The following is a 14,400-nucleotide window of genomic DNA, read 5'->3' on the forward strand; positions in this document are numbered from 1 at the left end:
CCTCAACACGCCGTTGCAAGGTAAGCAACTCAAGCCGTCGCGCGCAACACAATACAACGCTGTTGAAACGCAGCAACAAATCCAACAAAAAAGCAATAAAAAACTGTTATGGAATTTGTTGTCACAATTTGTTGCAGTTGTTGTTGCACAACGCTGCCGTTTCACAAAGAACACCCTTCCAACCTCCGCCAGCGCCGCAAATATGAATAACAATAATAGCATTGTGGCTGCGCGCTGTTGCGCCTAAATTTATGCAATATTTTCTGTATTTGTATGCCATTTTATTGTATTGTAGCTGTTGTATTTTTACATCCCACGCTTTTTATGCCACACTTTACTAACTTTGCAAATGTTTTTCTCTTTCTTCCTTTGCTCGCCTCACACACACACACGCTCGTCTCTGCCAGGACTTACAATCGGAGATTGAAACTCATCGTGTCGTTTATGATCGTCTCGATGGCACCGGCCGCAAATTGCTGGGTTCACTCACCTCACAAGAAGATGCCGTTATGTTGCAGCGTCGGCTGGATGAAATGAATCAGCGTTGGAATAATCTGAAGTCGAAGAGCATCGCCATCAGGTAAGCCCTCCCCCCCCTTCACACCTAAGTGACGAATGCTTTGTAGTGTGAGCGTTGGTAAAAGAACGAAGGCCTAAGTGTCGGCAACGACAATTCTTCATTTGAACTGTGCGACTTTATGTTGTTGTTGTAGTATTAGTGGTAGCGGAAACATAAAGAAATTATGCAAACAAAAAAGGAATTGAATTAAAAGTCGAGTGCGCTGCCACGCCCCATTGTCGACCTATTGCGGTAGGGTCACAGAACGCGTCGCCTCATTACAATAGACACATCGCTTATGCTTCGTTATGCGCTCGCATATACTCGTGGTGTGAATTGCATTGTCAGCAAGGGAGAAAATATTTTCTGCGCCGCTGACAACTATTTGCTGAGTGCAGTGAACCCTTTCTGAGTTAAAGTTTCAGTTTGAGCGGTAATGAGTAAAGAGATGAGTTGAACAGCCGAAAGGAAAAATAGTAATTCAATAAAGTGCGGAATTTACCACATTATTATTCTCATAATCCGACTGCGGTACAGGTAAATATCTGCATTTCAACTACTTCCAGCATTTTAGTGCACTATAATGTGGTGCTAAATATTGTATCTCTACTAATGGTTGTGTTATCTAATGTAATAGCTTAGAGAGCTGGTAGAATTCACATTAACGCCTAGAGGAAGAAGTACCAAGGACAATGAACTGTGGCAGTCTCTGCTTTAATATACAGATCTATCTATTTTTACTAGAAAAATTAGTCAAAGTTGAGCGATATCATTTTTAGTTCTTTGCAAGATCTGTTGCTTTTCGAAGTCTAGCACATATTCGCCTTCAAACACGTTGCTCTCATTTCATTCGAAGATGTATTCTATGCCATTTTTACTCCTACGCAACAACTATAAATTAATGGTGTGCAAGATGACCTTGGTCGTGGAACTACTTTTAGCAATTTCCGACAGCAACACATCGACTTAAGCTTAATTTGTTCGCCCACTAATGACCAGTATATTGCTCATTTCGCTGCCAGTGACAGCCACATCACTGTGACGTCGGTAGTTTTCACCAAAAAGCTGGGTTATCGCACCGTGACGAACACGCTGTCAAACTTACGCCACCGACCGCACCCACTCGTACGGCCAAATCACTCAACCAGCAGCGAACAATCAGCAATCAGCGGCGGACATCAGCTGCACCCGCCTCAGCACACATCACGATTGCTGTGCTTGTGGCTGGCCAACATTAGCACTTAATGAATACAAATGGCAATTATATGGCTGTCCTTGCCGAGCTGGCAATGCCCTCATGCAAAGCCACTCATACAAAATACATACATACACATCTGCTTAGTTGTCTATGTGTGTATGTGTAGGTGTGTTTGCTTCGTGTGTTGCAAGTATTTGCTTTTCCAATTCGCCCACTTCAAAGCGCTCATAAAATTATTTCTATTCGTTAGTCCTGCTACAACTGTTGTTGTTATTGTGCTCATAACGTGGCTAACATGATTTTTAGTGTCGCTGCTTATCATAAAGTTGGTCATGAAAATTAATGTTGCACTGTCCGTTTTGTGTCAACGTCAAGATCTGCCATAAGTTGTGGGCACTCAAAACGTGTTGGCAACTAAAATATGCGCATAAATACCAGGCAACTTATTTATGAGGTAGTTTTTTGTCCAATCATTAAATTTAGTACATAAGATAGTGTGACTAGCAAAATACATAACATTTTAGGGAAATATAAATTTTGCTTTCAATAAATTTATTTCACCTCAATAAACATAAAAGGGAAATTTGAACTAAATTTAGTATCAAAAATAGGTGAAACAGCCTTTTCTAACATGCACTACATTAAAAACAAGCACTTTCATTTTACATAAGTTGTACCAAAAAAATTTACTAAAAAGTGTACTAAGAAATGTACTAAAAAATATTGTAACTGTAAAAAGTTTACGTCTCATATATATAACAGTACCACTCCAAAAGTGTTCTTGAGAACTAAGTTTTTAGTAAGTTCTAAAAATAACTCAAGCTAGTACTAAAAACGAGTATTCTTTAAGTATTAGAAAGTTTATAAAGAACAACCATTTAACAGCTCCGAAAGTAACATACACGCTCCTCCACTTTAATAATCTAGAAAAAAATACATTAGGAAATCGGACTACAATGGCAATATGCCAATGATTTTTCCAGTCCTCGAAACACTTCATAAGCACTTTTTGGAATGGCCTTCATCTCCTTAAGCGAATTTTGTTTTATCTCGTCGATCGACTGAAAACGGTTTCCATTCCGATGATCGTTGACTTGTTTACGTGTCAACTTCATAAACCCAAGTCTCATCGGCTCATCATGAATGCTCTCCGGAACTCGCACGTTCAAGCATATCCAAACAGACTTATTTACTGTATTCTTTTTGAAAGAAATCAGCTTTATCAGAACGAGTCGATCAAAAATGCGTTTCATACCCAAAATGTTCACCAAAATCACACTAACGTACTCGCGAGAGATGTCGAGCTCTCTTGTCATCTCTCTAGCACGACAATTTTTAAGCACCATATCCATCACTTTTTTATTATTATCATCAGTTTAAGAGGTCAAAGCTTGTCCAGAACAAGGCATATCTTCAACCATCTCTCCACCATCTTTGTAGGCTTTGCACTTGCTGTATTACTGCTTAGCATTTTAAAAATATTTTCATTACATCACTCTCATAGAAACACTCGTTCCTATTGACGAAAAATTCGGACGGTCGATTTTCTCAATCTTCACTTCAAGTCAATTTTTTAGTTGCGAAGTTATTCGCTGTAGACAAATACACGTAGTAATAATGTAATAACTTTGTGTCAAGTACAAACTATAAATTAGGTGCATAAGATTATCCTCGCCAAGGTCCCTAAACTCGCAACGAACCACTGTCGAACTAGACTGTGTGGTCTAGAATAATTCTGATGGAGCATATTCCGCACTTATTGGCCAAAGCTGGTCACTTCTGGCAAAATTCAAACATAGAGCCTTTTATATTTTTACCCAGTCTGGAACCTTTGAACGGGTTTTTACGCCATATTAGCGCCTGAGCAATCGAAACAGCGCTTTTGATCCTCAATGGGACTTGGTTTTGAAATATTGCAAAGAAACTTTGCAGACAGCCTTTTCTCTCAAAAAAGCTGCTCACATCTCGGAACAGCTGATATTGGACCACTATAGCATATAGCTGCCGTACAAACTGTCCGATTAAACTCAAGTCCTTGTATGAACAAGATATTAAACTAATGCGCAGTTAAAATAACAGTAGTTCCAAAAATGACGCCAAGCTACATTAAAAACTATTTCTTTTGTTTTCATTTCTGTATTTGCATTTATAACCGTATTGCCGGAATATACAGCTATTTATCTACCACATTTATTATCTTTGTTATTGTCTCATTACACACATACATATCTATGATTATATACATATTGTATTTTTATCCTTCTTGAAATTTATCAATTTTCCTCTACATTCCTCAACAGCATACCTTCACTCTTCACCCTTCTGTCTACGCACACACTGCCATAATGGTAAACCATTTATTTTTGACTAGCGCTCCCTCGCCAACCGCCCACGCCACCCGCACTTCGATGTGCGAGTGCACTCTGCGGATGTCTTAACTCATCTCCCGTTGTTAGTCCATCAGCTGTGTCCACCGGGGCAGAGTCCATCATTCAAATGCCATTGACAAATGACACCAACGCTCCGGTGGCTGGTGAGTGTCTGTATTTACAGTTGTTTGCCCATAACCAATAAAAAGCTGCCGGACATGCTGGCAGTGCTTGTCTCCAGCGCTTGTAGTTATTGTTGTTGCTGCGGTTGCTGTTGATGTCTGTCGTTGAGACACATCGCGTAAGCCACTCCGCTGCCGAGCCAATTCCATTCAATTCGATCTGCTGCGTACAACCAATTTTCATCAGCAGCCCGCTTTGAGCTCTCAATGCTATGTGCGTGTGAGTGCGTGCGTGTATTCCGTTAGTTCACTGGCAGATAAGCCATTATTTCCGTCTTCCCCTTAACGTATATTTGCTTGCTCTTTGTTTACTTTTCGCCAGCTTGGCATTTTTCTCTGTTTTTGTTTGCCTTTTGCCACCGATTTATTGTGTTTACAAATTTCCTTGTTTGTTATTTCCCTCACACACCCACCCACACATGCATATACCGCCGCTGCACCGGCAGCTGAACCCTAATGCTGAGTTATATTCCCTTTGCTGCCAGTGGTTGCCAGCTGAAGATTATTTAGTCTTGCTGCGCCTTTGTTTTTCTTTTATTCCCCGCTTATTTAGTGTGTGTGTGTGTATTTTGACATTTTCTTCTTGACGCTTTTACCTTAACCACTGCTTCTAACACTGCTTTTATCGCACTTTTTCTCAATTTTATTTAACGTTAGTTAGTCTTTGCCGTTTTTGTTTGAGTTTCTTATTTTTTCTCATTTTATTTTCTTTTATTTTTTCGTATTTGCACCCAAATTCGTTGTGATTACAATCGTTTTTTTTTTTGTTTTGAGGAATATACGTTTGTCGATGTATGTGCTTGTGTTGCCTTTATTTGTACTCATAAGGTATTTACCGAATAAAAGCAATCCGAAGTGAAATTAATTTTCCAAGAAAATTTAGCAGAAAATTTGTCTGTTTATTTGCGTGAAGCCTCTTATTTCTTCCGCTGCTGCAGGTGTAGCGTGTTTTTGTGGCACATCTAAATCGTTCTTAGAGATTTTCGCTGGTTTACTTTAGGCGCTTAAAAAATGAGAAATATTCTTGGAAATCATTACAGTTCGGGGATCACTCGTGAAGAAGAAGAGTATATAGAATTTAAATAATACAAATATTTTGACGGAACTCCGCTACATCCAAAACTCAGCAATACTTAAAGCAATCCATAAAAGAATGCAACTTGTACCGCTCAATACCGAAATAGTCTGGAAATAAATTTTGAACTGTATAACAATTATACTCAAGAGAGACCATGAATAGCTGTATATCTTCTAACACTACTACTACTATGAACTGCTACAACTCCCTCACAAAACGAGAGACTTAGTCTTAAGGAAGTTAAGCTTCTGCTCCGCTAGAATCGACCCTGACATACTTTCGATATGAAGCGTTCTTTCGTGATATTGGCACTATTTTTACATATTCTATAAAACCCGTTTATGTGGCGGTGCTTTCCTATTGTTGCATTCTCCATGAAATGTTTTGATTTTAGAATCTGTGCTTCCTCGCTTTACACATCACATATCACTCCCCCATTTGTAAAAGCTATACGAAAATTAAAAGTGCAATATTCGTAAAACGTTGGCGTGGACTCCGCTTACGCGCTTATAGCCGAGTTAACCACGGCACACCAATCGTTTATTCTTTTCACATTTTAGTGTCAGTTCAAGGTAACAAGTGCACCTATGTCCTTGCTATCTCCAACGGAGTAGTGGTCTACCTCTTCATCTGCTTCCTCCGGGCGTATTGCGTCGAAAACTTTCAGAAATGTGTTTTCATTCATACTTATGACATGACCTAGTCAGCGTAGATGTTGTCTCTTAATTTGCAGAATTATGTCAATTTCGTCGTATATCTCGTACAGCTCATCGTTCCATCGAATGCGATATTCGCCGTGGCCAACGCGCAAAGGACAATAAATCTTTCGCAGAACTTTTCTCTCGAAAACTCGCAACGTCGACTCATCGGTTGTTGTTATCGTCCAAGCTTCTACACCATATAGCAGGACGGGAATTATGAGAGACTTATAGAGTTTAGCTTTTGTTCGTCGAGAGAGGAGTTTACTTTTCAATTGCCTACTCAGTCCGAAGTAGCACCTATTGGCAAGAGCAATCCTGCGTTGGATTTCCAGGCTGACATTGTGGGTGGTGCTAATACTGGTTCCTAAATAGACGAAATTATCTACAACTTCAAAGATATGACCGTGAACAGTGACGTGAGAGCCAAAACGCGAGTGCGACGACTGTTTGTTTGACGACAGAAGATATTTCGTCTTGCCCTCGTTCACTGCCAAACCCATTTGCGTTGCTTCCTTGTTCAGTCTGGAGAAAACAGAACTAACGGCGCGGGTGTGGAGGCCGATGATATCAATATCATCGGCATACGCCAGCAGCGACACACTCTTATAAAAGATTGTACCTGCTCGATTCAGTTCTGCAGCTCGAATTATTTTCTAAAGAAGTATATTGAAGAAGTCTCACGATAGAAAGTCGCCTTCTCTGAAACCTCGTTTGATATCGAACGGCTCGGAGAGATCCTTTCCGATCCTGACGAAGCTGTTGGTATTATTCAACTTCAGTTTACACGGCCGTATTAGTTTTGCGAGGATACAAAAATCGGACATCGCGACATAAAGACAGCTCCCTTCCGTGCTATCAAAAAAGGTTTTAAAATCGACGAAGAGATAATGCATGTAGATTTTCTTTCCACGGGTATTTTCCAAGATTTGGCGCATGGTCAAGATCTGGTTGCTTGTTGATTTTTCACGCCTAAAGCCACACTGATGCTCGATAAAACTTTTTATGTGATACTTAGAAGACTTATCCCATGGTAGTTGGCTTATAGGGTCTCCCTTTTTGCGGATTGGACAGAGCAGACTTAAATTCCAATCGTTGGGCATGCTTTCGTCCGACCATGTTTTGCAAAGAAGCTGATGCATGCACCTAATCAGCTCTTCGCATCCGCGTTTGAATAGCTCGGCCGGCAATCCATCGGCCCCTGGCGCTTTGTTGCTCTTCAGACAGGTAATTGCTATTCGAACTTCTTCATGGTCGGGCAATGGAACTTCTGCTCCATCGTCATAGATGTTGATATCGGGTTCGCCTTCTCCTGGCGTTGTACTTTCACTGCCATTCAGCAGGCTGGAGAAGTGTTCCCTCCATAATTTTACTATGCTTTGGGCATCGATAACTAGATCACCTCTGGGGGTTCTACAAGATCATGCTGCATTCTTCTTCTTCATACTCACGTATTTCATCCCCTCTAATTTTTTTCCTGCACGTGAATTTTTTATGTTGGAATCTTGTGCTTCAGATAACCGTATTTCTGACCCCAGTGAAGTCGATATGCCTCAACCCAGTAACACAAGTTGCCATATCACATTTTAAATGAAATCGATCAAGTAGAAACTCCGATGTAAACTCCTCTCGTCATCCTGAGCATTTATATATTGGATAGTCGAAAAAGTTTTTTCGTATTTTGTCAATAGACAATCAATAGACAATACCAATCACATTGTGTCATATCATATAGTGTTGAAACGTGAGACTCAGGCTTCACGTAACCAAAAAAATTAAATTCGGGGAAGTTGAAAAAAAGTTGCAGCTGTTCAAAAGGGAGTGAAAATAATGAAGAAATTCGCTATATTTTGAATTTTTTGTATAAAAAAGGGAAGAATGCCACACAAGCCACCAATGAAATTTGTAAAGTTTACGGAGACGCTGCTATATCAGTTCCTGCAGCACAACAATGGGCGCTCCCGTTCTGAAAATTTGAAATTTCGATTTACATTCCACTGAAATTTACGAAACGATTTTTAAGCTCCAGTGGTCACCAATTCGAAATACTTAGTTTTGATAAGAAGCCAGTTGACTTCAATCAGTGACGCTTTAATGGCATTCCATTCGCCGATTAAAAAGAAAAACAAAACTGAAAATAGTTGACACGGTGTTAATTGCGTTGTTGTCGTTCGCGTTGTATTTGCAACAATCCGACAGTTGTCGTTTTCCAAATAATCAGCAACAACAACAGCAACGCTTTTAATTACAAAACAGACAAGATATAATGGCATCAGTGGCAACAACAACAATGAAACACGCACAACCGGAGAAAATAAGCTGAAAAAAATAACTACAACAATTCAATGGGACAAGAAAAAGCGCTGCGAAAGACGACGAAAATGTCGAATATTAAAAGCAGGAAAGCATTGCCAGCCGGCGCATTAATATATTTTTCGCTATGGAGATGGATAAACAAAAACGTGCAGACACAATGAGCGTTTTCAAAAAATGTTCATGGCTGGGTGAGAGTGTGTATGTAAATTTTTGCGATTGTGTGCCTATGACTGTTTAAGTGTGTATGTGTGCACACAAAAGCGGTTTCCGTCACATTTCTTGGCATTTCATGACAAAACAAAGCGAAAACGAGACACGCAAAGTTCAAGCGCCTCAGTGTAGGCTAAAGATTTCAGGCAAATGGCAAGTGTGTGAGTGTTGTTGACATTCTCACTTATATATGCCATAATTCCATATTCGACAGAGTGGCTTTCACTCATTTTTCCATTGCTATTTTCATTACTCATCTCTTTTATTTTGTGGGAGATGAAATTTTTTTGTCCGCAAAAAGTGCCAAGGCACGATTTGATTCCTTGAAGAAAAGTTCTTAGAAGAAGTGTTTAAGACGAAAGTCAAACGTGGCATACGCAAGAAGATTCCAGTGCAGAAATGTTATAATTTGATTAGCAATAAGAGTGTTATTTGTTTAGAGGAAATGATTAATTGCATTTTGGCAGAGACAAATTACATTTGACGTGTATTTGTCTGCTGTCAATATGGAAATGATGAGCTCAGGGCACGCAGGGTGACAACATCAAGGGAAGAGTTGGACGTAGGACTTTAAATTTATCATTTTGTTGCGTGTAAATAAGTTGAAGTTACTTACGTTTCAAGTTGCCTAAATAAAGGTTTCATAAAAAATATATAAATCAATACAAAATGTTGAGCTCATCTTACCTATTCACCCTTTACAAAGTTGTTAATAATCTATAATGTAAAAATGAATCGCAAAATGTGTTGCTAAGCACATAGCTCAACAACGCCTGGACCAATTTGGCCAATCCTTTTTTTTAATGTTCGTTGAAGTTAAAAGATGGTTTTTATGGCGAGAAAAATTCGAATAATTGCCGGAAAACCCATAAAAACAGCCCTTCAGCTTGAAGCAACGTGTGTACGTATATATGGTGCAGTTAGATGCTGGATGTAGTCTGTTGAGGAGCAAAAAAGAGATTTGCCGTACGCTCAAATTCTTCTTTGGATGGTGGTTATATATATATATAATTGCTCAAATCATTTCTACGGAAATTCATGATCCAGAGTTAGATCCAGAATTATAAGAAATGGTGAAGACCAATATGGTTCATGGACTTTGCGGACACCACAATCCCACTTCAGTCTGTATGTCCGAAAATAAATGAACGAAACACTATCCATGTGTTTTTCTTTGGGAAATGAAGGATATCCATTAGATCCGCGTCGCTTACCAGACGACAATGGCAGAACATTCAGCATTCGCCACTATTTTCTAATTCACATTCAAAACTCATATCAATGTAGAGTATTGGAGTTTGGTAAGATCGATCAAATACGTTTGCAAGTACGTCACCAAAGAAAGCAATATGGCGGTTATTGGCATTGAACGGGATGAGATCAGCAAGTATCGAGTGGGTCGATACGTGAACTGCAATGAAGCGTTTTGTAGGATAATTACTTTTGCAATTCATTAACGTTTTGCGACTGTTGTGCATCTCGCATTCTATTCGGAAATACCGTGATATTATAAATGGAATGCATCGCCGAAGAAATAGTTACGCAGAAAGCAAGGCTAACCAGTATATGAACATCAAGGTGTGTTCTCAACTAATGCATTAGAACGAATTTACACCATCCACCCGAAGAGCGACGATTGCTTCTACCTTTGGTACTATGAATGGTACGGTGTTTGAAGCTTTTTGAGAAGCATGTATGCAAACGATGGACGATGCGATAGCTACTAGCATGCCACTGAAGTTCGTACACTTTTCGCGACGATCATTTCGACACCTATCAGCCTTCAAATCCGCGTCAAATATGGAATACGAACAAAAATGACATCGGCGAAAACATCTTACATCGTTGCATCGTTTTAGCTGCTAAAAATACCGATGTCAATGTTTTAAACTGGAAGATCGATCGATTGTTTCCAATACTAGAGGCCAGAATGCTTGATTCTACGAATTACTTGGAGTTCCAACTTATTTAGTTTCCAGGAAAATTGCATTTCCGATGACAATCAACGGGACATAAGGATAGTCGCTAGAAGTGTGCGGCATAAATCTGGAAATGCCATGTTTTTCACATCACCAGCTATACGTGGCGTGCTCATATGTTGGAAAACCATCATCCCTGAATATTTACAAACCGGGACAGAAACCAAAAAATGCTGCTACATTGAAATAACAGTAGAAAAATCTAAAATAAAGATTTTCAACATAATATACATAAATTTGCTTTTGAAGCTTTCAATTGCTAGATTCTGAACAATAAAAACATGTTCTAATCACTTAATTCACATCACTCAGCAAGGAGTATCCAGATAGCTCTCTGTGGCAGTTAAAAAATTGGAAATGAAGGAAAAATATCAAGTCTTCGAAAATGTCTTAAAATGGTGTGAGTATGCAAACAAGTATGCAAACAAAATGTTGAACGTAATCATGAACCCACAAAATGGCATTCATTCTTATGCGAGTCACTAGAATTGTATAAAATTTCTCATTCAGATCTTTTGAAACATTCTCAAACAATTTTAACTTTTACTTACTTAGGGGAATATTAATAAAAGTATCTCGCAGTGACGCAGAAGCTGGTCGTCGACCAATGCCTGTTAAGCGCTATCCATGTATATGCACTGTTAGTACACAAGATGACAACGAAGATCCAACTCGTTTCTACTCCGATATGAGCAGTGCAAGGATGCGTTCTCTTGCTTGCTCATCGACTAAACAGCTTTCAGGGAGTCCGCATTGACTACGCACTCAGAAAAGTCAGAGTCACAGTTATCAAGCTCAACGCTAGTATTGCCGCTCTGCTATCTCAGTGAACCTTCTTGAAAGAGGTTTCACTTCTAAGCAGTATGGCAGTATATACTCTTCTGACTGGACACCAATAAAGAGGTCTAGTAGTCTAAAGCTAAGCTTAATTGGGAATCCTTTACAGAAAACTTCCAGCTCACTGCGCCTCTTCTCCCGCTATTAAGAGCTTCTACGACGCATTGGTCTAGATTATTGTGGAGTCGGTTGAAGGAGCATTGGCTAAAGTCAAATTTTTGTACAAAATGTCATTGATATGTCTTCATACTGGGTTGGGTTAGGTTAATCTGGTAGGCCAGTGAGCCACGCATAGACCAATTTGGTTCTTTGCGATACCAGATGAAGTTCAGTTGCCAAGTCCAAGAGGAGTAGGTGGTATGAGTTTAGGATGCTTGCGCTTAAAGTGAATTTTAGCAGCCTCCCTATCGATACCTCCTGTAGTGTATCATACCTTGGGGACCCTAGATGCTTACAACGTGGTCTTGGCAGTGCAGGGCAAGTGCACGAGAGATGCTCCTTGGTTTCCCTAGTGCCTTTTTAAAATATTTTATTAATTTTTTTTTTTTTTGTAATTGATTTGAGAAAGTAATATTTTAACTTAAATAGTTAATAAATTGCGATTTTTAGAAATTGCTTACAATGAATTACCTTCTTCGTATATATAATCTCCTAAAAACACCGTATCTAAACTGCATAATTTATCACCTCCCACATTTACAGTAAGTTTTGAGGACCACCAATTTACAACACCTTGAATAAGTGCGTGAAAAGTGGGAGAAATAAAATTTAACAACTCTATTGTTGTGGAATTTAAAAGGACACCAGCGACAAATTGCTCAATTTATATTTTCGCTTTCAGCCATTTTCGTACATTTGACACCCATTTTATTGAAGCAAATTAAATTTCATCGCAACGCTACAATTTGCATAATTTCGACGATTTTTCTTTTTACTTTCAAGTCCAACCCCGAGTGGAATATGCCGCAGCACTCACTCGAGCAGAACGCATCATTTTACCCAAATTATATTATTATTAGCATTTTTTTATTGCCAGCGCTAACAAGCGCCTTTTCTTTTCATTACTTGACGCTCTCATATTTACGCATACACTTCGTGTCCGCTCTTTTTCATTCGCAGAAACCGTTTGGAGTCGAATTCGGAGCATTGGAATGCGTTGCTGTTGTCGCTGCGCGAACTCACCGAATGGGTTATACGCAAGGATACCGAGCAGTCGTCGCTGAGCGTTGGTCCGTTGATGGGCGACGCAGCGAGTCTACAAAAACAATTGGTAAGTGTGTTGTTGCCGAAATCAGCGTAGTAATGTTGCATGCAAGCAGGGTCAATTTATAGCGGTAAAATTAAATTGTGTTGTTATTTTATGTTTTCCTTTCAAGTGTCTTTGCAATAATTTGATTATTATTTTGATAATGGCAGATATTATATAATGTTTTAGAAAAACCCCAGGGAGAACACTTATTTTTATTGACCAGTGCGTGATCTAGTCTTGAAAGTGAACAGCAGGAAAAAACTCACCCTACATTCTCTTTCGCCATATTTATTTTTCCAGGGATAGCGACCTCACGATCCTAACCTGCGATTCCATCACATCTATTCATCCTCATAATTTCTCCTCACCGACTACTTCTATACTAAATAAACATTTCTGGACCGTATAAAAGGGTTACCGTGGCACAAAACCAAGCGGATATTTGCGAGATGCTCATAGAAATTGAAAAATAAACCAACTTCTTTCGAATCTCAAAAACTCGTCCGATAAGTTGTAAGGAGTATCATATGTGTCTTCTAATTGGAATAACAGAAGTATAAAAATGCGGTTAGAAAACCAGTCATTCGATTTATTGAGAACAGAGAGAAAGATAGACTTAGACGTTTATTACGTACACTCAAGATAGAGTAGAAGACAATATAAGCAGAAAGAGAAGAAGAAGTAGAGAGAAATACAATATATTATCAATAAATGTGAACACTACTCACCATCAGGTTGCGTTCCTCAAACTTTTATTCACGTAGTTTTTTGAAAGAATCAAATTTTTTCAAAACAGGCGGATTATTAGATTATAGAGGCATTCTTTATGCGACACTGCAAATAAATAATCTAGTCTCTCAGGTCTTAGAACACCACCAATACACCACAAGATTACTTTGTTATAGTATGAACAGTGGATACTTTAAAACACGTTCACCTTCAGAAGTGAGAGTATTAAGAGACCTATTAGGGATTATCTTAGGACACTTTCTCCTGCTAACTGTTCGACTGACGTAACTTAAAGTTTGCAACAATTTTTCAACTAAGCCGCGATGTTGCAAAGCAAAATCATAGTTCGACGTTTGGTTTATTAAAGGAGCAGTTGAGTATCGCCTGAGACCTTAAAATAACTATGATCTTTACAATTTGTGCATCTTCAGACAAACCTCCGACTATGCAAGCTTTTATGTGACACTACATCCAGGAATATTGCCAGCGCTTTTTTTCAAAATTTGGCATTTTGTGAGAACTTTTTTGTGGTTCCGATGAAGAATCTTCTACTATTTTTGCGCTGACAATTTTCTGAAATAAATGCCATATATGCCGCTAATTACACACACCTAAACATATGTCGATAACCAGTTAAGCTACATAGTGGCACTTTGAGTGTTTTCGCAAGTAATTGCATGGAACGAACTGAAATATAATTTATGGCTATTTTTGCCGTGGCAGCGGAATAAAACGCATGACGTTTCCTGCCAACGCCACAACAACCCATGCAAGCGGAACCATCTAACCGCCGCAGTTGCCAAACCTAGGCCAACAACTGACACACACACTCTCTTGAGCCACTCGCCAATCTTTTCAGCGTGGCCATCATCACTACTCACCGCCGGAATTCCACCTACCGGCTGCCAGCACCAAGTTGCCCCGATCCGCTCGACTGACTGCCTCACACATTATATACCGTTACGCTTGTCCTCTACTCTCACCCCTTTGGCGCAG

The 14,400-nt window shown here is 39.3% G+C and overlaps 1 protein-coding gene across 1 annotated transcript in view; it reads left to right on the forward strand.

Moving 5' to 3' along the window:
- The window catches only part of LOC105228551 (dystrophin, isoforms A/C/F/G/H), a 363,859-nt gene that overhangs the window by 314,283 nt on the left and 35,176 nt on the right, over positions 1-14,400 (forward strand). Inside the window, exons 22-23 of the mRNA XM_049447466.1 lie at positions 408-580; positions 12,546-12,696. Coding sequence (XP_049303423.1) covers positions 408-580; positions 12,546-12,696 — 324 coding nt within the window. The remainder of the gene's footprint in view (positions 1-407; positions 581-12,545; positions 12,697-14,400) is intronic.

Source organism: Bactrocera dorsalis, chromosome 2, assembly GCF_023373825.1.
Source record: "Bactrocera dorsalis isolate Fly_Bdor chromosome 2, ASM2337382v1, whole genome shotgun sequence".
Taxonomy (NCBI): Eukaryota; Metazoa; Arthropoda; class Insecta; order Diptera; family Tephritidae; genus Bactrocera; species Bactrocera dorsalis.